Below are 25,499 nucleotides of genomic sequence, written 5' to 3' on the forward strand. Positions count from 1 at the left end.
GTCAGTGCGGTCACGGGGATGGGGTAGAACGGTGAAGGATGCCTTGTGTTTTCAATTCAATTCTTTTTCCGGTTTAAGAATCGAGTGAGTTCTGAGCCGTGGCTATTACTCTGCAAAGATATGTAGGACGGGGCATTGATGCATGATTAGGTCATGGGCGAGTTGCTTCTCGGAGTGTGGGTGGGTGGGGGGAGGGTGTGACTAGGAATGAATTTATTGCTCCAAACATGAGTGCCGATTGTCCTCGCCTTTAAATTCCCTCCTAAAATTAACTTTTAGGTAAATCTAACGGCTTCCTTAGTGTGGGCGTGTGCAAAAATCCCACAAATAAGGGCTTAATCGGGGCTTTAAGTGGGATGAAAAAACTGGAGGGACTCCTGAAGGGGCGTGGCCGATGTAATCAAGGGCGTGACTTAAAAACACCTAAACTAAAAATCTGTGCTTAGCACAGGGTACCGCGCGACTAGTGGTTTGCTGTTTGTCATTGCATCCAGATGTATAATAATACAGCAAGTAGCATTATACCTACAACAAACCGGGACTGTTGACTTTGTCCATGGTTGTTAGTTGCATAGGATAAATAAGCACCAACTATGGCTTTGTTGTATTAACATGTAAAGTGCTTCAATTCTGAAATGATGAGAATGTGAAAGAACAAAAACGAGTCTCTTTGAAGTCACATCAAAGGCTTTGAACAGTGGCACTGCTACAGAGTTGAGATTGTTTTCACTTTAAGTGAGGGCAAAAATTGAGAGCCCGATAGAGACCTATCTCAGCACCTGCTTTTAAGAACTTCCGGTGCTAAGCACCGGCAGGACCCGGCCCACTTAAAGCCCTGGGCTTAATAATGTCTATTCCAGTCTTATGAAGGAGTTCTCTAGTAGCTGAGGGTAGAATATTTTAGAGTGACAGTGACGTGCAGACGTGACGCAATGGACAGGTCTTTTACAAAAAAACATGATACGTGAGCTTTAAAGGGATATCATACATCCGTAAGCAACTGGGACTGGTGGCAGGACTCTGGGAATGAGACGCACGTGCCCAGCACCATCTCTGTCCCAGCTCTTTCCATTGGACCATGGCCTTCGCCGTGAGTGCTGGCACCTGCCATCTGACTGGACCATGCCCTGGCCGTGTTACTACGTCATGCTGTGACCTGCTCTCTTTGCAGACGTGCTGGTCTGGTTCGAGTTCGTTCATTACCTGGCACCTCCATCTGACTGGACCATGCCCTGGCCGTGTTACTGCGTCATGCTGTGACCTGCTCTCTTTGCAGACGTGCTGGTCTGGTTCGAGTTCGTTCATTACCTGGCACCTGCCATCTGACTGGACCATGCCCTGGCCGTGTTACTGCGTCATGCTGTGACCTGCTCTCTTTGCAGACGTGCTGGTCTGGTTCGAGTTCGTTCATTACCTGGCACCTGCCATCTGACTGGACCATGCCCTGGCCGTGTTACTGCGTCATGCTGTGACCTGCTCTCCTTGCAGACGTGCTGGTCTGGTTCGAGTTCTTTCATTGCCTTTTATAGTCTCTGCCTCTTCTCGGAGTGGTCTGGAGCGCAATCTGGCAGTGGAGTTAGTGGGCCCGTTTTTTGGCTGTTTGTGGGTGGGTCTGTTTCATGGTTTGTTGTCAAGATGTTTACTGTCGACTCCCCTGATTTTACCACAAACATTCGCGGCAGCAGCCCCCAATGTATGCTGCTTCCCACATCTGGCAGACAACTGTACAATTTGAAAACAGCCCCGACTTGCCGAATTTGGACCGCTTTTTTTTTTTACAGTGATTTGCTAATGGGAGCCACGTTTTTAGGCCTGGGCCTATTTTCAATCCCACACGGCCCAGTCAGAGCTCCTTGTTGGTAGGTGTGCCTGGACAAGTTCTGGGTACCTCGTGCCTTGCCACATGACTGCGGGGGTGCTGTCTGGCTGCTGCTATCGCCGAATACAGCAACTTGTAATTGATTCCCCATGGCTGCGCCCTCTGTGATGGAAGCTCGGGGGAGGGGTGAACCCTGCGACTTCCCCGCCCGATCTCACAATCGGAAAAGCGTGCTAAATCAGCAGTCACCAGTTGACTGTAAATGTAGAGGTGAGTGACCAACAAATTAAAAGGGAGAGCCGATCAAGGCTTGGCTCTAAGACCCCGCGCACGAGCTCATTCCTAATAATTGTCAGTAAACCATGCAGCACAAAACATGTAAAAATATGATAAGACTCTTGGAAATTCAAAAAAGTGAATTTCTTTATCACGCTTCACCTAAGTATATTCAATGATATCATTATATTGAAAGGCAATATGTAAAGTTTTTTATGCAAGAACTTTAGAGACATCCCTCCCCCATGGAGCAACATTATTGTCTATTAAATCAAATCCGAAGATTTTGTCCAGTGCCCTCTCTGAACTGAAGTAATTGAAGATGCTCTCATAAAAGATAACGAAGAAAGAGGAAGCCTGGTGAAGCAAAATGTTTGCCTAATATCACACAGTTTGGTTAAGCGGGGAAGGCAGGATTGAGCTCAAGTTTTCAGGTTTAACATATGCAATGCAGCCGTTAGACGGCTATCTTTCTCATTTTTCGCTTCATAGTTTTTTATGCTATGTTTTTAATTCGCGGTGCAGAAGGTTAGGGTTTGGTTGGCAGGCAGAACACATAAATAGCTCGGCTCGCTTTGGGCTCGGGTCCAAGGGGACCTCGAGCTGAGTCGGCACCCTGGCTCAAGCCTTCAGTGGCAGGCCCACTTTTATACAAATGCATTAGGGGTACCTGACGGCCACTACTAATGGCGGTGTAGGGTTGCTGAGTAGTGATTATCTAGGATCGAGGATGAGTTTATGGCGCAGCCAGATCTCTGCCCCGAGGCTTCTTTTGAATCTTCTGACAGTGGCACAAGAGTTATGGCTCGTGGTATATTTCAGCAAACAACCTGTTCGGGGCTATGTGAAGTGTGCCCAGAAAATCTACAGAGGGCCTTCTAAATACTGTTTCTTGTGCAAAACCGGCCATCACCTTGCTTTGATCGATACCATGGCAAACCAAAAAGCTTTTTTGCTTTCAGTGCAAGCATGTAGAAGAGGCCCACTCTACAGCAGACCCTAGTGTACTTGTAGACTTCCGGGTTTGTACGTCCATAGACTATACAGCCATTACCCGCTACCGCTAGTGGCTTTGAACGGGGATTCAGAAAAGCCAGATTTCAGTCAAGAAACCCTAAAACAGCTGTTTACTAGGCAAGAAGCGATAGATGATGTTCTGCTCGTCCCGCATTCAAAATGGCGGACCCTCAAATGGTTTCTTGTGTTTATATCGTCACCCTTAATTGCTTAAAGCGAGATTAATATCCCGGTAACTCAATACGGACGCTTATTTATTTGAATCTGGTTTACTAAAAACGTAGGATTGATTCCTCTTCATCCGATGTTAATTTCATTTTTTGCCTTTAGATGGCAGTATTGAGCTATCGCCAAGCGTTTCTTTAGGTCTCGCCTGAGACAGCGCTTTAGCGCTGCCCTGGCGAGACTTATAGTAAGGGACTTTTGGAAGTGGAAACGAATGCATTTCAGGCCGCCAACTACAGTGCATGTGCTCCGGGCGCGCGCACCATTTGGCAGCCTGAAAGCATTCGTTTACTTTCACTTTCGCGGCCGCTTGTTATTTACTGTCGGTGTAGTTTTGTGACTTAATGTGTTAGGCCGGTCACACTTATGACCTATGGACAGAAACGGGATCTCGGTGTGCTGCTTAAACACCGCCAGAAGTAGATCATTCGGGGTACTTGTGGAAATTCATATGCTTCCGTTCATCCCAAAACTAATCTCAGTCGCCTTCAAGAACCTCATTTAAACGCTGTTGGTGAAACAGATCTCGCCCCCTGGGACCCGGATACGGACATAAACCTTCCTTCTCCACCAGATTCCAGCTGAAAGACATTCCTGTTTGTTACACTTTATCCTCGGAGTCTCCTGGGTGATAACACCTTTATTTAGCTGTATTTATTGTTGAATGCCAGTAATTATTGATAAAGTGTACTTTGTCATTTGCCGTTGATGAGGTTAAATAGATGGTTGGTAACATGAGAGGTGCCGGATGGGGCGCTGTAGTGCCAAACCAGTGTATAGAAGTAGTCCTGTAGCAAAATAATGTACATTTTACTCAGTTGTATCGGACTGCTTGGAATTGGAGATGTGGCACCTGGAACCACAAGTGAACACGGTCTGGAAAGTGGCTTTGGGTGGCATGTGCCGTTCAAAGCTCCAGTGCAAGCAGGCGAGGAATGGTGCCCGGGGGGGTTCTCACTGATGGCTGAGAGGGGGCGATGTAACCTTGGTGAGGGCACCCAGTGCCTGTGTTGATATGATATATATCCTTATGGATGGTTTGGTGATGGCGTGTGTCCTGTGGTCTCTGTGCATTGCGCTCTGTGGTGTGTGGGCCTCTAGCTGTTGTACAGATTCATCTGCCAGCTGTTACCATGGGGTTATTTATAAACCGACCTGCCTGCCTTGTAGTACCTCCCTCTTCAGACAGCGGTCACGCTTTGCAAGCACGCACACACTCCTGCTATCTTTGTGATCATAATGTGCTGTTCCCGAAACTCACCCTGCCCACACCACATGCACAGCTCTACCTCTCCAGATTCGGACTTGGTAGGATGCAGTTCCCAAAATAAAAGGCCACACTCCGCTCTGCGACTGCACACTCAGCTCTGATGCTGTTGTATTTGGGAACTTCAGCCCGCGTCCAGACTTCCAAACAGCTCTCCCCCTTCACGCTCAGACTTTTGAAACTTAAAGGTTCTTAAAATTCACGCACCATCCCAGCCACTCGCGCCCCCCCCCCCGCTCAGTTTTGGCATGGTGTAGTGTCACTTAACTCCAGACCTTTCCATACGCATCTATATGTCTCTTTCTTCCTGCACACTCGGCTGTGTGATGCTGCAGTATTTTTGAACACCAGCCCCATGTGCAGACATCCACACGGCTCTCTCCCTGCACACTCAGCTGTGTGATGCTGTTTGAGGTCCAGCCCCATGCGCAGGCATCTTACACAACTTTCTCCCTGCACACTTGTCTGTGTGATGCTGCATTGTTCTGGAACTCCAGCCCAAGCCACACTGCTCTTTGACACTGCTATAGGTGTTGTTACATTTGCAACAGTTAAAACTATTGACATTGTACATGAGGGAGCTAGTAATTTCAATATTTTCAATACCAACACATAAATAAAAAATTAGTCAATTTACAATACAAAAAGCTCAAACTTTCCTAATGCGAGACCTATTGCATTGCAAATGCTTGTGTTTTCTTTTCTTTACAAGCACAATAAAGGAAACCATGTGGCTTGCTCTTAAAATCCACATCGTGAACGACGTGCTACAGGATCACTATGGAGGTTCATTAGGTTAAATTGAAAAGTAAAAATAGAAAATCCCTATCTCATTTGGAGTTGCAAGGTCGTGATTCTGTTTTTTCCACATTGTTGGCACAGTGACCATGGAAGATAATCTCTATCACTGGAATATATCTGCCAAAAGAACCCGTATCTAATGCAGTAAAAAAAACAAGACAAGCCCGGCAGAGCGTGGCGCGCGCACTTGGCGGGGGCGGGGGAGCGCATTCCAGGCGGGGGAGCGGACCCTTTGAAGTGCGATGCCAAACGGATTGCATGGCGGCACGATGCGCGTGATTGTGCGCGTGCTCGCCATGCAATCCGCTTTTCGGAGCACTTTTGGGAGCCCCTTACAATAGTCTCGCTTTGTGACCGCTTACACGATAGCAAGGCGAGACCTAAAAAAACGGGTTCACCAGTGAGGCATAATATCACAGATTAACAGAAGTCAGGCACAAAACGTAAGGAGAACAGTGAGGCACAATACCAAGTTTAAACAGCAGTCAGGCGCAAAGTAGAAGAATTAAGGGCACAGAGCGGAAAAACCCAAGTTTAACAGCAGTCAGGCACAATGTAGTAAAATTAAGGTACATAGCGGAAAAACAAGACCAGAATCAGGGTAGATTCGAACCCTGCAATGGTGGGGCTTGCAGGCAACGCAGAGCACAGCGGAGCTGCAGGGGAGAGTGCGATCCTGGAGGTCTCACTCTGTAATTAGTTCAATGGAAGCTCTGACCCTGTTTACCAGGCAGGTCGCTCCCCTCACCGCCACGCAGCCCCCTGTGTGAGCACTGACCGCTGCTGCATTGTGTCTGCCTGCGTTAGAGTGACTGTGCCCTCCTTCTCTTCTGTACCCACGAGTGAGTGATTCTCCCCCACTGTACCTGTGTATTTTGCTGCCTTGATTGTCCCCCTCTCCTTTGGTGCCCAGATTGTGTCCCTTTTTTCTTCTTTCTTTCCCCGCGTCTCCCCCTCGCCGCCCGTTTCCCGCCGCCGCGTCCCGTAGCTCCGTCCCCCTCGCACCCTATTGGCCGCCGCGTCCCATAGCTCCACCCCCCTCGCACCCTATTGGCCGCCCCGCTCCCACCTCCCAGCTGCTCCTCCCTCCCTCTCCCACTCATATGGAGGCCGCGCAGCGGTAAAGAGAGCGACCTCTGACCCTGTTTACCAGGCAGGTCGCTCCCCTCACCGCCACGCAGCCCCCTGTGTGACCACTGACCGCTGCTGCATTGTGTCTGCCTGCGTTAGAGTGACTGTGCCCTCCTTCTCTTCTGTACCCACGAGTGAGTGATTCTCCCCCACTGTACCTGTGTATTTTGCTGCCTTGATTGTCCCCCTCTCCTTTGGTGCCCAGATTGTGTCCCTTTTTTCTTCTGTCTTTCCCCGCGTCTCCCCCTCGCCACCCGTTTCCCGCCGCCGCATCCCGTAGCTCCGCCCCCCTCGCACCCTATTGGCCGCCGCGTCCCATAGCTCCACCCCCCTCGCACCCTATTGGCCACCCCGCTCCCACCTCCCAGCTGCTCCTCCCTCCCTCTCCCACTCATATGGAGGCCGCGCAGCGGTAGAGAGAGCGACCTCTGACCCTGTTTACCAGGCAGGTCGCTCCCCTCACCGCCACGCAGCCCCCTGTGTGACCACTGACCGCTGCTGCATTGTGTCTGCCTGCGTTAGAGTGACTGTGCCCTCCTTCTCTTCTGTACCCACGAGTGAGTGATTCTCCCCCACTGTACCTGTGTATTTTGCTGCCTTGATTGTCCCCCTCTCCTTTGGTGCCCAGATTGTGTCCCTTTTTTCTTCTGTCTTTCCCCGCGTCTCCCCCTCACCGCCCGTTTCCCGCCGCCGCGTCCCGTAGCTCCGCCCCCTCGCACCCTATTGGCCGCCGCGTCCCATAGCTCCGCCCCCTCGCACCCTATTGGCCGCCCCGCTCCCACCTCCCAGGTGCTCCTCCCTCCCTCTCCCACTCATATGGAGGCCGCGCAGCGGTAGAGAGAGCGACCTCTGACCCTGTTTACCAGGCAGGTCGCTCCCCTCACCGCCACGCAGCCCCCTGTGTGACCACTGACCGCTGCTGCATTGTGTCTGCCTGCGTTAGAGTGACTGTGCCCTCCTTCTCTTCTGTACCCACGAGTGAGTGATTCTCCCCCACTGTACCTGTGTATTTTGCTGCCTTGATTGTCCCCCTCTCCTTTGGTGCCCAGATTGTGTCCCTTTTTTCTTCTGTCTTTCCCCGTGTCTCCCCCTCGCCGCCCGTTTCCTGCCGCCACGTCCCGTAGCTCTGCCACCCTCGCACCCTATTGGCCGCCGCGTCCCATAGCTCCGCCCCCTTGCACCCTATTGGCCGCCCCGCTCCCACCTCCCAGCTGCTCCTCCTTCCCTCTCCCACTTATATGGAGGGCACGCAGCGGCCGCACGCAGCGGGCACACCGCTGGCGCGCTGAAGGCGCGCCTAGGGCAAGCCCGTCTGCGCTCGTCCACGCCTGGCCCGCGCCCAGAGCCAGACCCCCTGGCCCCCGCAGATGCCAGCCCACCCGCAAGACCTACAACACCGCCACTCTCATCGCACTCAACACCGGCCGGAGCCCCGGCTGCTGCAGAGCCACCCCAAGACGCACCCACGGACCCTTCACCTGCCAATCCTGCAAGTTCTCCTGCATCCGGACCCGTACCGCACCCGTCAAGCCAAGCACCAACAGCAACCACCTGAAGCACCTGAAGTGCATCCTGCTCAACACCCACTCCGTCCACAGGCACGCAGTGGAACTCTGGAACCTGCTCGACGCCACATGCCCAGACGTCGCCTTCCTCACGGAAACCTGGATGAACGCCTCCTCAGCACCCGACATCGCCATCGCCATCCCGGAAGGATACAAGATCACCCAGAGGGACCGCGTCAACCAGAATGGAGGAGGCATCGCCATCGTCCACAAGAACACCATCCGCATCACGACCAACTCCGAAGACACCCTCACAGCCGCCGAACACCTGCACTTCCAGATCCACACTGACCCCAAGACCACCCTCAGAGGCACCCTCATCTACAGACCCCCGGGACCTCGCACACAATTCAGCGAAGACATCGCCGACTTCATCAGCCCGCACGCCCCTCCCTCCGCTGACTACATCCTCCTCGGGGACCTCAACTTCCACCTGGAGAACAACAACAACCGCAGCACCACCACCCTGCTGGACAACCTCGCCAACCTCGGACTCAAGCAACTGGTGACCACCCCCACCCACTACGCTGGCCACACGCTCGACCCCGTCTTCTCCTCCAGCAAGGACATCACCTTCAGCCACACCACCGGACTCCACTGGACAGACCAAAGCTGCTTCCACTTCAGCTTCAGAAGGACCATGACTCACCACCACCCGCAACTGGTCCCCCGCAGAAGCTGGAACAAGATCACTGCCGACCAGCTCACCACATCCCTGAGCCAGAACCCCCCCACCAGATCAGCGAACCCCAACCAAGCCGCCAACAACCTCACGAAATGGATCAGCAACTGCGCAGACGACCTCGCTCCACTGAAGACCCCCCCCGCCAGACCCGGCACCAAGAAAGCATCTTGGTTTACCGACGAACTCAAGAGCTCCAAGAAGAACTGCCGGGCCCTCGAGAAAGCCTGGCGCAGAGACCCAACTACAGACAACATGACCACCCTCAAGCTCGCCACTCGAAGACATCACCAGCTGATCCACGCCACCAAGAAATCCGCATTCAAGGAACGACTGGAGAACAACGCCCGCAACAGCAAGGAACTCTTCAACATCGTCAAAGAGCTCTCGAACCCCAGCGCCGGAAACAACGACATCACGCCCTCGCAAGACCTCTGCAACTCGCTCGCCTCGTTCTTCCACAGCAAGATCGCAGACATACACAACAGTTTCAGCACACAGCCAACGCACCCTACGACCGGAACAACGCCCCCCACCACCACCCTCCGCGTCTGGACCCCAGTCAACACCGAAGACACCATCCGCACGATGAACTCCATCCACTCAGGATCTCCAACCGACCCCTGCCCTCACCACATCTTCAACAAGGCCGACTCCGTCATCGCACCCCACCTGCGGGACATCATCAACGCCTCCTTCGACACCGCCACCTTCCCAGAGAGCTGGAAGCACGCCGAACTCAGCGCCCTACTGAAGAAACCATCAGCGGACCCCACCGACCTCAAAAACTACCGCCCCATCTCGCTCCTTCCTTTTCCGGCCAAAGTCATCGAGAAAACCGTCAACAGACAACTGGCCGCCTTCCTCGAGACAAACGGATCCCTCGACCACTCGCAGTCCGGCTTCCGAGCCAACCACAGCACCGAGACCGCCCTCATCGCAGCCACCGACGACATCCGAGCTTTGCTCGACAACGGGGAAACAACGGCCCTCATCCTCCTGGACCTCTCCGTGGCGTTCGACACGGTCTGCCACCACACCCTAGTGCAGCACCTCAACATCGGTATCCAGGAGAAGGCACTGGAATGGATCATCTCCTTCCTCGCCGGAAGAACACAGAGAGTCCGCCTACCCCCGTTCAGATCCGAGGCCACTGAAGTCATCTGCGGCATACCACAAGGATCATCACTCAGCCCCACCCTCTTCAACGTCTACATGAGCCCCCTCGCAGCCATCGCACGCCAACACAACCTCAACATCATCTCCTACGCCGACGACACCCAGCTGATCCTCTCCCTCACCAACGACCCCGCCACCGCCAGAACCAACCTACACGAAGGGATGAAAGACGTAGCCGAGTGGATGATGAACAGCCGCCTGAAACTGAACTCAGATAAGACGGAAGTCCTCATCCTGGGATCATCACCCTCCGCCTGGGACAACTCCTGGTGGCCCCCTGCCCTTGGCAGCGCACCCAAACCAACAGACCACGCACTCAACCTGGGCTTCGTCCTGGACTCCTCCCTCTCCATGACCAGACAAGTCAGCGCCGTCTCCGCATCATGCTTCAACATCCTACGCATGCTACGTAAGATCTTCCGGTGGATCCCCACCGAAACCAGGAAGACGGTTACCCAGGCCCTCGTCACCAGCCGACTGGACTACGGCAACTCCCTCTACGCCGGAACCACAGCCAAACTCCAGAAACGACTCCAGCGCATCCAGAACGCCTCAGCACGCCTCACCCTGGACATTCCCCGACACAGCCACATCTCCGTACACCTGAGAAACCTGCACTGGCTCCCCGTCAGCAAGAGAATCACGTTCCGACTCCTCACCCACGCACACAAAGCTCTCCACAACCAAGGCCCAAGATACCTCAACGACCGCGTGACCTTCTACACTCCCACCCGCCAGCTTCGATCAACCAGCCACGCCTTCGCCGCCGTCCCCCGCATCCGAAGAGCCACAACAGGAGGAAGATCCTTCTCCTACCTGGCTGCCAAGACGTGGAACTCCCTCCCCATCCACCTCCGCCTGACCCATGACCACCTCTCCTTCAGGAAGCAACTCAAGACCTGGCTGTTCGAGCAGTAGCGGACCCCCCTCCCCCAAGCGCCTTGAGACCCTCCGGATGAGTAGCGCGCTATACAAATGCTTGATTGATTGATTGATTAATTGAAGCAAAGCTATAACCACCCAAATGCATTAGGCTATCAAATAAAAGTCCAGCACTGGAAAAAGTGTCTGTAATGACCTAGTGGGAGGTGTCCACCATGGCTGAGGGGCCTGATCCAAGGTTAGGCACAAGAACAGAAAGTGTCCTGGTGGTACAGATGCTCTTTAAAAGCCCAACAGAGTATGAGGCAAGGTAAGGAGTCAGGAAAAAGTGACTTTTTGGACTACATTTTGGAGTGCCAACTTGGGAAACCATAGCCCATCCTCGCTATGTAAGGAAGGCAACAAGGTGGTAATTACAGTAACACAAAATTCTCTAATTTGTGATTACATTTTGTGTGCTCATTCAAGATGTGTTAAAATGTGGGTGTTTTGGAAAAAAATCATATACATAGCCTTATAAAACAACATGACCGTCAAGGCTTGACTTCTGGGGCTCTGATGTACTGGGTGGTTCCAACCATGTGCAAATTATGCTTTACAGATCCTGGTTTCAAGGAGCATGACTTACCATATTGTATGGCCCAAGTTATCGGTACACTGCAAAGACTGAGGTTATTGACGCATACATTTACCTGTTCTTGGTTCCTTCGTCCTGTCCATAGTGAGTGGGAGGCTGGCTAGCCTCAGACTGGCCTGTAATTGGCTGTACCAACACTCTGTCCTTGGGGAATCTTTAATATCCTTTGGAGTCTTGATGTTATCCAGGCAAGTCTCTCTTTCATGTGGAGATTTCATCGAATTGTAGGACCTGAGGCCAAGGCTCTGTGCATTACATTGATCCATGTCCTTAGATAGCAAAGGCGACTGATGGGGATTCTGATCCTGAGGCATCTGTGCGAAAGAAAGTGAAGTTTCAGACTTCCAAATCTTACCTGCTCTCATTGCAGAAGGCATGTACCAAGACTCGTGGCCTGGTTGTGACCACTAAAGCCTTTGTGTAATGTGGCCACGACTGCGACATGTAAATACAAATAATGCAATACATTTTAAAATGAGGGTACGGAGAGTCAGACTGGGCTACTTTTGAGAATTTAGTAGCACAATGTTCATTTCCCTAGTTTATAAAATACACCTTTTTTATCATTTCTGCCATCCCTTTATAAATGGCCAGTGTGTGCAAGTCCTCCCTTGGGAAGCAGTGTTCTAGGAAATTCCTGTGAAACTGCATTGTGCAGATTTCCCTAAACCAAGCGCAGTTTCCACTTGAAGGATGGACAAAGCATCTCACGCTACATGGCAAGTGGGTGTATGTGTATGTGGGGGAAGAGTGGTTTGGAGCAGGCAGTTCATTGAGAGTTAGTTTGAGTAACTACAGAGCTGGCACTATCTTGGGCACTTGTAATGTTGGTTTTTCCCTAGCGAGCTGTGGTTTTGACCATGAGCTGCACTCACAAGGACGCCTCAGTGCCTGCCTACCTCCATGTCCGCCATTTCGCTTTTTAGGTCTCGCCTGAGACAGCGCTTTAGCGCTGCTCTGGCGAGACTTATAGTAAGCACTTTTGGAAGTGCAAACGAGTGCTTTCAGGCCGCCAACTACTGTGCATGTGTGCCGGGCGCGCGCACCATTTGGCAGCCTGAAAGCACTCGTTGTCTTTCACTTTCGCCGCTTTGATGTTTTATCGTGATCGCGATCACTTTCACATTCGCGGCCGTACGGCCGCTTCCCTTCCTACTTTAATGCACTGTTAAAGCAGAATCCACGTGTCGTAAAGCATGCCCGCCCCCACTCCCCCCTCCCACTCCCTCCTCGTCAGCTTCAGTGCGCTCTTGTTTTTTATGTTGTAGAGTGCATGTGCAGACTGCTCGTGTTGCACTGTCTGCGCTCGCCCATACACCTCCAACTCCGTTTGTTCCACCCCCTCCCTAGGTCCCTGGCGTCTCTCCCGCCGTGCTTTCACGCCCGCTCTGTTTATTCCAACTCCTCTGTGGCCTCTCTTCTGCTGTGATTTCACATCCTCCCAGTCCGGAAAACCATTATTCAGTTGCCGCGAATGCCAGTCTGTTGTGGCACACGCAATGTTCTTTTAATTAATATTGACATTGAGCACTTCTGAGAAGTGCCTGCACCTTTAAATCCTGGCTTGCGTGTAGCTGCTCTGCTTTCACCCCTCCCTTTTTCATTCCGGATGTGTCCAGGCACCCGGAAGCAGCAGCTCCTTGTCCTCCGGGTTGCCGATGAACATGGGGGAACTACTGGTTTAGACCGTGGCGGTGGAGGGGGCTCAGAGTGTTTGACCTACTGCCCCCTCTCGAGCTCTTCCAGCATTCGCCAAGTCATCTCTCCAGTGTGCAAGTCCGAGGCACAGAATCCGGGAAAGCTTGGACCGGTTCCCAGCCCTCAAATCACACTCTCTCGAGTTGTATTTCCATCTAAGCTCCTGCGCTTCATGTTTTTGATGCTAACGCAGGGGATTCAGGTGCTTGTGTTACTTCCGCTGGTGCTAAACTGGTAACATGCTGAGTTGTGTACTACCCATTATTTAAGCATGGCCGGAAATGCAGTTTGTGTAGCTAGATACACAAGCGGTTAATATAATGCTATTATAATAGGAGAATGGGTTCCCAATTGCACATTATAAAAAACATGTCACCTCGTAGTTCAATGACCATATACAGGCATGATGCTGACGAATGAGTGCTTGGTTAAGGGCATGGAAGTCTGAAGAGATTTACCAAAGTCTTATAAAATGGGTCTGGAAGAACCCAAGCAGTCTGGCTCAGACCTGCAGTCCCTCTCCTGCCCTCGTTTAAACCCCGCTAGTGTCTTCGTAGCGCTGCACAAGAGAACATCATCTGCTTTCCAAAGTCTGTCACCCACCTCACTGCCATGTGTTTGACTTTTTCTGTACTCCCCCTTGCATCTATATGCCCCTACACACCGTGCTCTTTCTCATCTCCCCTTGACTTACTGCGTACTATTTCAAATATCTCTACTCACCTGTCCTCCACCCCCATCTTTTCATCCCCCTCCCGACCGGCTGCCCCAACCCCTTCCCTCCCACCAGCCTCTGCCCAGACACAGCCTGTTTGCACAGGTATCAAACGGCCATCGTGGCAATAAGTGCGACTGAACCTACCTGAAACTAGATTCCTACAAATACCCGCCACGCCTGGCTCTGCATGCAGTGCCTGGATGGGCGCCTTTCTTAAAGCAGCGCTAAGCATAGCATTTCATATATATGCGCATGTATGTGTGATGTGTTTGTGTATATATTGTACGTATTTACGTCTTTGGGAGTGTGAGGTAAATGCAATTGTGTGTGTGTAGTGGTAACGTGTTTAGTTGATGTGTTAGCATTAAGTGTGCATGTGTGTGTAAATGATTTCACTGGAACTAAACCCCGTTCTAATTTTTTCACAGCTGGCGAGGTGCAGAGAGCAGCACTTGGTGCGGGAAATAATTCCATTTGTGCGTCTCTGAACTGGTCGAACGACCCCGGTCTGGAGTCTAGGCGCTGTGCTTTTTCCACGAGTGCTGCTAACGTCTGAATTTCAGTGCCGAAGATAGAAGGAAACGCGCGGGTCAAAGCCACAGGCCTATGAGATGTTAAACACCGAGATTCTTTCCTAATTTATCGCGAAACAGCGCGGTGACAGCCCCTTGATTCTCTTGCCTTCCTCTTTGTGCCCATTTTACGAGTGCACGGGTCATAGCACTTCTGCGGCAAGCACCCTCCAGCACCTCTGAAAACATACTTCAGTTTGTTGTGTTATTGTGCTGGTACATATTACCAGGCTAGGGTTTGAAATCGGCAATTTAAACATACATTGTGTGATCTTGACAACTGCTAGCAACAGCGGCAAATAAAGTATGGAACTCTCAGGGTTTGAGTTGGAAGTGACTAGTTAAAACTGCAGTCTTAGGCACAGATATCAATTTTTTGAGGCCCGCTCTACCATCTAAAGTTTGGACTCTTAACACCCGCAAACACCTCCCAATAACTTTGCTAAACATAACAGCTTGCGAGGGGGAGAGGATGTGGCCTAACAGCTAGAGCGGGTCGACCTCAAACCTGGGGAATTGGGTTTGGGTCTCGGCAGACACGCTCAACATCCTGTCATTCTGGGCAAATCACCGAATCTCCCCGTGCCTACCAAAAATGAATGTGTCTGTGTGAAACGTAACTAGTGCTCAAGTTTGGAACGGAGTAAACCGGTTCAAGACCCTGCGTCGGCTCCACATTGTGTGATTCTGGGCAAACCGCCCGAGCCTACACATATGCATTTGACCTCGTGTGAGTAGTTTGGTGCTCATGTAAAGCGCTCAGAAGCCCTTGGACCGAGTTCTCGCTATATAGAACAGAAAATAATAAATGTAAAGCATAGTCACTGCCTGTTGGATTGACCTTGTCTGTTTACAAACCTGGCCGTACCCTGGCTGGTAAACGGTGACAGCAGGAATGCACCAAGTATCATGACGGTACCAGACCAGAAAGGGGATCTGCAGGCAGCACTCTCGCAGACGCACATCCACAAAATGGTGCCTTACTTGCCTTTTAAACAAGCATTTGCAATGCAAATGGGTCTCGCATTTACGTGAGTAAGCTATTGGCATTGTAAATGACAATGCCTTTTATTTATGTTTTTAAAACGAAAACAAAAATAAAAGGCATTGTCATTTGCAATGTCAATAGCTCAAACTCTCGTAAATGCGAGACCTATTGAATTGCAAATGCTTGTTTTTTCTGGCTTCATGTGGACTCTTTTTCTATGTACTTGGAGTTGTTTTTTCACCGGAGAAGTCCCGCAAACCCTTTAGCCCTTGTAGCCCTCTGTGTAAGTTACTTTAGTTCGTTTTTCGCATGCTTTACTTCCGACACCATATATTGACTTTTTTTTGCTTTAGCTCCGTGTTTAGATTGCTTGCTTCTCAATATTTAAATTCACTTTTTTATTTCGATTTAATTAATTAGAATTTATTTGTATCTCGAGTTTATTGAACCGAAAGGCTAAAGTTGAAGATGATGCCCTTCAATTTTAGAGCAATGCTGTTCTTCCAAATTGATATACCATTCTTTCTTGCAGATCTTGAGGCCATTTTGCCTGCAAGACCCGTTAAGTTAGACCAACCAGGTCACAAACCATTATAACCAGCCTGGCTCAAAGGGACCGATCGTTATCCAACAGTACCAATGAAGCTGATGTTCCCTGGTTCAAAGGTTATGACCACAGCCAATCAATGCGGAAAGCATCTTAACAGATTTTCTTACCATACTTTGAAGAGAGGAATGCATATACTAGAGTGATTGGCTAAATATTCCTATTGGGGTTGCCTGTCTCCAGTTCTTAACAGGACTGTTAAGTCCATGGCGTGCTGGAACTAGGGGTAACAGCAGACAGGGGGGCACTTGTTGTGCCCCCCCTGAATGCATCCACTTTGCGTGAGGTATGGGGGCCCTCTAGGGCCCCCTTTGTTCCCCCACTGCCAGCCTTTTTGTGGCAGGCTCACCGCCATGAAAAGGCTGGCGGTGGGAGGAACTCATAATATGCTTGGCGGGGCTGTGGCAGTCTCGCTGATCATATTGTATTGCCCCTCCACCGTGCTGCCACCGCCAGGGAACGGCAGTTTCTGGTACAGCTGGCGGTCGAGCACCAGAACGACTCAGAGAGTCCTAATCCGGCGAACGGAACACTGCCACAGCGAGTCTAATGGACCATGGACCACCAGTCTCACAACCAGACCCCTCGTCATTTGTTTCTGCCTGCTTTCTTTCTACCTCTAAGTGGTAAGATTGATCGTGTTCTTCTTGAACCCATTGATACATTCCAGAGCTACAGTGGCAGTCTTTCATCTGTTGTCATCGGGGGTGCATATTAAGAGCATGACAAAAACAAGTCGTCTGCTGAAAAATCTTTAAAACAAATCCCTATTGAAATGAATCTTGGTCATTTTGTTCCTTTCCCAAACCAAATTCTGTTTTAAAAGTTTTAAATATATTGATCCTACCGTCTCATCTTTAGTCAGTACATTGTTCAATTTGCTTTATACTCCTGTTACGACATAAAGAAATGACCGACTGTAAAGAGCAAGAATCTCAATAATATTCTCAGCCTGTTTAGGATTATTGTGCCTCGGTGTTTTGCCTTGAAACTGCCCAGTCCTTTAACTTCTGGGCTGTGATCTAAATATAGCCTTCGTCCCCAGGAATGTGATCAAAGTTAGTTTGTTCAACTATATTTTTTTTATTTGTACTGCACCTTCTTGCTTGTGGTTCTTGTTTAGTGTTGACTTAGTGCTTGCTAATCGGCGCATGATTTTAAACTGAGATAGCCCTCCTTCCATATGGTCTGATCTAAATATGTATTGTCTCTCTTTACTTGTGATTTTGGTGTAAAGTTAGGCTGGAGGGGTCCGCACTAAACATGGTTGGTCCTTAATGTTCATATTCGTTTTTATTAATTGTATGGTGGCTCATGTGCCTCATGGCTGGGCTCCAACAGTCATTGTTTCTCAGGGACGTGGTCTAAATTTGAGCTAGTGTTTATTCCCCAGGACCTTGATCGAAAGTTATTGGTTGTTGGTCTTATAGTTTTGATTTAACTCCTCAGGATATCCCCAAATTGTCCTAACTTGCATCTTTGTACTGTACTGATCCTGCATCTCCAGTGCTGATTTGTGAAAGGTGTATTCTCAGACTGAGGTAGACCTTATTCCAATGAGTTTTGATTTTAATACTGAGCTGACCACATTTTCCTTAGAGCTATTTTTTTAAAACCTGAACTCACCATCCTTCTCCAGGGTGAAGAATTGCATCTCCGACTGACCTTCATCTTCAGGGCTACTGTCTGAATTTGGCCTGAAGCGCCGGGTCATTGCCTAAATCTGGTCTGGTTCATGTTCCTCAGAGATGTGATTTCTAGTTTTAAAATGGTGCTTGTTCACCACAGTCTGTGTTTGTCCCCTGTTACTCAAAACTGCTATCTCGGACTTGAAGCTAGACAAGCTTAGACCTAGTTACCTGGAGGTTATGGCATGAAACGTAATTGTGCTGTTTCCAAATTATTAGAATTCAATTTCATTTATCTGACGCCCGAGATTTTATGAGGTCCAGCACTGGTCATCCCCCTGCTTCTCAGATGTCCGAGTTCCAGCACACCAATTATATCATTCGTGCACCTTATATATTAGAGTTTCTACTCTTTTTGAATCTAGTTTGAAATGTTGGAATTTAAAAGTGAGAAGAGAAACCTTTTAAAAAATGTGAAACCAAAATGTAGAAATATTATGGACTCTATGCATTTGTCAATTAGTTTGAAAGGCAAAAGTTTAAATCGCCACTTTTTTTTACTTTTGTTTTGGATTTAACTCTTGCCTAACCTCAAATGCTATGCTAACCGTAATGTTGACCGCAAAACTTACCCCTTAGAATTATGAACCCTAACATTTACTGTTCACAAACCCATCTCTATCTGTAACCTTTACCCTTATGCTTTACCTAACCTAAGTTCTCACCCTATCCCAGACTTTAAAATAAGCCATTATCCTAACCCAGTGTCTCTTCCTCTTACCTCGCCTCTAAAATTAACGGTTTCACTAAGTATATCCTAACCCACACCGTCAGTCTATCCCTAACCCGACAATATGCTTTCTCTTACCCTTGCCTAAAGCTCAACCTAAGCCTGTTCCTTAACTATCGTATTTGTGTTTCTCAAGTTGTGTTTTAGAAATTTAGAACAAATACTGCGTTCACACTGGTGTTTGTTATTGCCAAGTACGGCAAAGCCAATACCACAAAAAACTCTAATAGACACATTGAGTAGATGCAGATTAAAATATGCATAGTTAATTCTGCAAATATTAATTTGTCCAGTAGTATGAGGTTAATACCTATTCAGATTTTCAAGGAACCACCAGGAAAGGTAGGTGCAAAAGACACAGAGGCAAATGGTGTAGTACAGAACAAAACAATGCATATACAAGATCTTCTGTACTCAGTTGCCTTCTCTGTTCTGTTACAGCTCGTCTTCCACTTCTGCGATAAGCTTTTCGGGCTGGTGGTAAAGGACATTGAGGGTATGGATCCTAGCATCCTGAAAGGAGCGAGCGCCACTGGCAAGCAACCTAAGGTAAGAACCACATGTCACACAGAACTGAGTACAAGGTTCTTGCTATAACCCCTAACGTAAATATGTCAAAATAAGTCCGTAATATAGAGGGCGATAGGTTCCCCTGTCACAACCCATTTATGTGGAATGTGTGCTCAATGATGTTTAGACGGAAACTGGTTCAGTTAATTCGGCTTTAACCATTGTACAGACTATGTTACATAGACCCCTATAAATTGATTTTGTAGCAGTTTCCAGGCAGCCACGGTTATGCCCGCAACTTCAGATGTCCGGTGTAGGAAGGTAAGATCTTTCTAGCATGGTTACTCCCACGTTTTGCCTGGTGTCAGTGTGTTTTGGACTAGTCTGAGTGGGATCCTGCTAATCAGGTCCCCAGTCACTGTGCTTTCTCCCTAAATTTGACTATGGTAAGTGCTTTTGTACTTTTCCAATTGGCTACTAGTGTACCCATATAAGTCCCTAGTATATGGTACTAAGGTGCCCAAGGAAAAGGTACACTAGGGGTATCCAATGGGTTGCAGCAGGTATTATGCCACCCATGAGAGACCATTCCAACTGTGACTACAGACCTGCCATTCTAACCTGGGTGAGTTGGTGCTCGCATCACTTAGAGCAGATATAATTTTCCTATTATCTGAGGTTACTGCACTTAAAAACAATAAGTCACCCCTAAGGCAGGCCTTTCAATCCTGAAGGCAGAGTGCTAGGTTATACGTGTGAGGGTGCCCTGCATGAGCAGGACACCCCCTACAAACCCAGAGTCGATTCTCCAGGCTTTGTAAGTGCGGTCAGCCATTTAATACATATAGTGGACAGCAAGTCAATTAAGAGATTTCTAACTATATATTGGCTGCACCAAAACCGGTCATGTTTGGTATCAAACATGTTGGAATCCTACCCCAACGCTGATTACTATGTTGGATGTAGGATTCCCTGTACTGGGGGCCTCCCATAGGCAGCCCACATGTATTCCCGGTATAAGCCTTTCAGGGTCTAACAGCAAGCAAATGATACTGCCGACTACAGACACGATTCTACCCTCCTGCTGCTGAGCTCCTGCAAGGGAAGGTAGAACAATAAGTTTCCTGTCACAGGGAGGTGTAACCACCTCCCAGACAGGACTTAGTGTATTTGGCTGTGGCGCTTGCCAGCGCCACCAGACTGCTTTGAGGGGCACATATAGTGCCATCTTTGCATACTCCAGTTTGAGCCAGTTCAGGGAGCCGTTGGCTCCCGCTCTGGTGCCAAACTGGACAAAAGACTTCGAAGTATCTTCCTCTTTGTCCAGCCCCTCCTTTGGGAGGGAACCTTGAATCGTCCCAACCCTTTCTCTATGGTACTTAAGGGCTTACCTATGGATGCCTCTTCAGATTCATTGTGGGACAGGATTCAAACCTGAAGCCACTTCAACTTCTAACGTCTGGGCACTTTAGACTTCGTAGGACTTTGCCTGGGAACCGAGACTGCACCAAGGAAGACTCCTCCTGCTTCTGGTCTTGTTGTCCTGCAAGTCTTTTGCGATATATGTGCCTGTGCTCGATCCAGGTTCTTCTCCAGGCCTGTGGGCATCAAAGACACCTGAAGGAATCTCCCTTGGAGTGAAGGAGTCACTCCCCTGCATCTCCAGACACTGCAACAAAGCTGACCGGTCTGCTGCCCCTGATGTTCTTCGGACTCCAAAAAGCTCAGCAACACAGGTGGTGGGTCTGCAACTCAGAGGCCCGCACTGTCATCTCAGCAAGTTTGAGGCCAGTACCCCTCGTCGGAACTGCTGGAACAGCACCCCTGTGCATCGCGCCGACTTGCCGTTGCCAAGGCTTGTTGACTCTGTCCTTCTGAGATCTTCAGGCTACAAGTAGCTCAAGTCTCCAGCATCTCTTCCTGCCAAGTTCTTCGTTCTCACCGCATCCTCTGCACCATGGGCCTGCATATTTGGGGAGCTTCTCGAGGTCCTCTTGCGACGCCTGTGCCTTCGGCCTGTTGGTCCCCTTGAGGGTCCTCTTGGGCTTCAGTGGGCTCCCTTGCCTGCTCTGGCCTGCTCTGATTCTCCTGTACTTGCTGAGTCCCTTGGACCTTGCTGGTCCCAACGTTGCACCTTTTTCGTTTACCACGTCTGTTGCTGCTGCCAAGGCTTGTTGGTGCTCCCGCCAGACACCGATTCCCTGGTTACCCCAGTATTGGAACTTTCATAGATTCCCATGCTTGTATCATTCCCCTGCGTCGGAATGGGAGTCCCCGGTATACATAAAATACAATAGAAACCATTATCAAAACAGAACCTAGGCCTTAGGCCCATTCTTGTTTTGCAATCTATCGAACTCTTTTTGTAAAAGAGTCCAAAAACAATAAACAACCAATCAGATTAGCCTCACCCCTTAGAACCTCCTAAGAGAAGCTCAGAACCTCAGATTTTCTACCGCACGTTGTGCTAGGGAGTCTCCACTGAGCTCTGCTCAGTTTTTTCCTATTATCCTTAAATCTCCAGTTTTTTCTCCAGTTTTTGTTCAAGACTTGCTCGGACTTCGGATCAAAATGTTTGACAAGGAAAAGAAAGCTCTTTTTAAAGCCTGTGCAACTTGTGCTAAGAAGAGGTTGTATGTGTATTTACTGTTTGTACCCTGACCACAAGGCAGCAGACTGTAAAATATGCAGCACTTTTTCCACTAAAACTCTACGAGACCGTGAGGGACGTCTGTTGACTTGGCTCCAGAAGCTTAAGTCAAGGGAAGAACCAGTTTCCAGTGATAGTGACGACACAGCCTCTGCAACATGTTCCAGAAGGTCTGCAAAAAGGGGTAGAGTTTCCCCTTCACCTTCTGTGGAACGTCCTGGTAAGGCCTTAAAAAAGACCTTTCATAGGTCTGAGGGGCATAGTCCTGGCGAATCTCCTCACCGAGGTGTAAAGGAGAGGCAAGGACTTTCTAAGGGAGTGATGTCTGAGAGGAAGTCCAGCTCTGTTCCTCCATCTCCTCCTGCGGCTCCAAAGACTTTTAAAAAGCCCTCCTCACTCTCTTCTGAGGTGAAATCAATGAAAAAGGCTTCCTCATCGACGACGCTGTCAGCGACTCCGTCGACGAAAGCATCAAAGGCACAGTCCCAGTCTTCTCTTTCATCTGTGGCTCTGTCGACGGGCTCGTCGATGGTGAGTTCATCGTCACTGAGGCTATTGCAGAGTTCCGCGTCGACGACTTCGACGCCGGTGGTGCCTGTCTCGTCGTCGATGGTACTGATGACGTCAACGTCGACGAGGACGAGGATGTCGATGACGAGGGTGACGATGGCCACCAAATCGACGACGACTACGGCGACGGCTGGGGTGTCGACTGTCTCGACGACGACTGCATCGACGATGTCCTTTTCTTCGTCGACGATTCTCCCATCATCGTCGTTTACGGCCACGCCGACGACCGTTCACGACCTCGTCGACGGTGGAAAAAATTACTATAAAGCGCCAAATTACACCTGAAATGACATTCCCTAGGAGGGTGACTCCTCTACCTCCGACACTCCTTCTGGAAGAAGAGGGATCTGAAGAGGATGATGGCCCGTTCGCCTATGCGAATAGCCCTTCTCAATTGCACGCCAAATGTCAGGACACGGACTCGGAGGGGGATTATGGAGAGGTGCAACAATACGATTATTCCTCAGATTATCAAGAGGACTACAAGCAGGAGATGGTCTCCATGCCTTCCTCCTTACTAGTGGACTTGCAATCTATGCATGTGGACTATAGAAGGAGATTTGCGATGCAACCTCCAGTTCCAGTGGTGGTACCAGGTACGGCTGTTCCTCCTGCTCAGCCTGCTAATCCCCAATTGCGGACACCTCAACCAACACTGATGGCTCAAGACGCACCACCTGTCGTGTCTCTCGTTCATGATGACACCTCTGATGAAGACCAGGGCGCTGGTGCAATACCATATCCTGACGCAGAGTGGGATGATTGTCATTCCTGATCCGGCTTCTCCTACACCAGCACCGGTTGATTTCCCCCCCTGCTGACATAGGGGGTTTCCATAATTTGATGGAGAGAGCCTTCAGGAGGTTTGAGCTAACCATGCACACGGAGCAGTCAGAATACTTCCTCTATGATTTCAAGGAACCTTACAGGAAAACGGTTCGCTCTATTCCTATTGTTGGTCACGTCTGGGATGAGGGACTGAAAGTGATGATGAATCCTGCTACGGTAATTCCAGTTTTACCTCGCCTTGAAAAGAAGTATATGGCTCCAGACGATAGTCCGGCCTGCTTGGTCAGTCAGCCTAAGCCAGACTCTGTCATTTCTTAGGCGGCCCAAAGAAAATCGAGAAATCCTTCAGCTCCTCTCACACCTCTTGATAAAGAGGGAAGACGTCTAGATAATGTGGGCAAAAGGTTTTCTTCCATGTCCAGTCTGTTGGTCAGAGCCGCTAATGCCTTAGTGATACTTGGGCAATATGATCGCCTGATGTGGTGCGATCTTTCCCCATATCTGGACCAATTGCCCAAAGATGTGAAAAAAGAGGCTAAGAAGATTCTTTAGGAGGGAGAGGTAACATTGGCTGAAGTGATTGACTGTGCAATGGACATTGCAACGACTGCGTTCCGCTCCCTGGTGGGCGCTGCTGTCCTTCGGCGTCAAGGCTGGCTGAGGGCTACATGGTCCCCCCCAGAGGTCCAGAACAAGATCCTGGATCTCTCCTTCAATGGGGAGGCTCTCTTTGGAAAACATATTGATGATGCACTCCGGGACATCAAAAAAGACACGGAGACTGCAAGATCCTTAGGGTCTCTGCAGTACCGCAAGGTCCCCTTCCGTGGAGCCAGAGGGAGAGGCAATGCCACTTATAGAGGAGGGTACCAGCAACAACGGTATTCCTCATAAGCATGAATTCACAATCTTACCGGCCGAGTTATAACCAGCTGCAGAATCAATCCTCTTCTTTCTCTCGTTCGTCTAACAGAGGAAAACAGGGACACCAGGGGAGGGATGCCTTGTAGTGTCAGTAGAGGCTTGCTGGCTCTGACTACTGTCCCTTCTCCTCCTGTAACATCAGTGGGAGGCAGAATCTCACATTACCTCCACAACTGGCAACGAATAACATCAGACCGTTGGGTGCTAAAGATCATTCAATGCGGCCATACTCTGGAGTTCATCCAAGCACCACCTTCCAAGCCCCCTCGCGCCACTGTATAAAAACATCTCAGTCTTCTACGATTGGAAGTCCATCAAATGCTCCTCAAAGGGGCGATAGAACTGGTCCCTATCTCTCAGCGGGGAGAGGGTTTCTCTTCCCGGTTCTTCCTTGTCCAAAAGACCTTAGAAAAGTGGCGCCCTATTCTAGATCTGAGGGAGCTCAACACCTATCTCATCAAACAATCATTTCAGATGGTTTCTCTGCAGGACATTCTTTGTCTTCTCAATTTAGGGGATTACATGGCCACATTGGATCTAGAGGACGTTTATTTTCACGTGCCAATACATCCAGCTCACAGGAGGTTTCTTCGCTTCACAGTAGCCAAGAGCCACTTTCAGTTCAGGGTTCTGCCCTTTGGACTCAGATCTGCTCCGTGGATCTTTACAAAGGTGTTAGCTGCGATAGCAGCTTTTCTTTGAAAATGTCAGTATCAGGTCTTCCCTTACCTGGACGACTGGTTGGTGAAAGCTCCTACCAGACACGCAGCAGGACTGACCCTCAACAGAGAAAATTCTGCTCTCTGTCCATACAGACCAGCCAGATTTTTGGGAGCCATTCTGGACATGTCCATCAACACGGTTTTTCCGACCCTGGAGAGGCAAGAAAAGCTGATGGACATGGCCTCTCTGCTGTTAAGTCGGACTTGCAGTGGCGCCAAGTCGACGGATCTTTCGAAGACAAGGTCTCAGTTACCGTGGCCATAAGAGAGGCCGCATCATGGTGGATGAGCAAGGAAAACATTTCTCAGGGCCTTTCCTTCAGGATCGCCCCTGCTCCTCACATAATACCTACAGACGCCTCGCTGGAAGGCTGGGGAGCAGTATTGCAAGATCTTCATGTGAGCGGCCATTGGCTAACCCAGCATCTTCTTTTATATATAAATCTGCTGGAGCTCAGAGCGATTCGCCTGGCCTTGCAGTCTTTTCTTCCACAGATTCAGCAGTCTGCAGTCCTAATACATACAGACAATACGATGGCCATGCATTATATAAACACATACAGACAATACGATGGCCATGCATTATATAAACAAGGAAGTTGCACCAGATCTCGGCTGTTGTCACAAGAAACCCAGACAATCTGGGAATGGGCAATCCAGCACAAGATATCACTCCAGGCGGAACACATTCCGGGTGTTCTCAACAAGGCAGCGGACACGGTGAGCAGACTGAAGTCGGTCAGTCACGAATGGGAACTGGACCACTCCATTCTACAGAAGGTCTTTCGCAGATGGGGCAGGCCTTCCATAGATCTTTTTGCCACGCCGGAGAACAAGAAATGCCAATTTTAC

At 49.6% G+C, this 25,499-nt stretch overlaps 1 protein-coding gene across 6 annotated transcripts in view; it reads left to right on the plus strand.

Annotated features, from left to right (window-relative positions):
• The window catches only part of LOC146869905 (vesicle-fusing ATPase-like), a 1,998,451-nt gene that overhangs the window by 949,233 nt on the left and 1,023,719 nt on the right, over window positions 1–25,499 (plus strand). For all 6 annotated transcript variants that reach the window (XM_085624087.1, XM_085624086.1, XM_085624090.1 and 3 more), the window contains one exon: window positions 18,924–19,031. In XM_085624087.1, coding sequence (XP_085480213.1) covers window positions 18,924–19,031 — 108 coding nt within the window. The remainder of the gene's footprint in view (window positions 1–18,923; window positions 19,032–25,499) is intronic.

The sequence above is a fragment of the Triturus cristatus genome, chromosome 1_1 (assembly GCF_964204655.1).
Source record: "Triturus cristatus chromosome 1_1, aTriCri1.1, whole genome shotgun sequence".
NCBI classification, from domain to species: domain Eukaryota; kingdom Metazoa; phylum Chordata; class Amphibia; order Caudata; family Salamandridae; genus Triturus; species Triturus cristatus.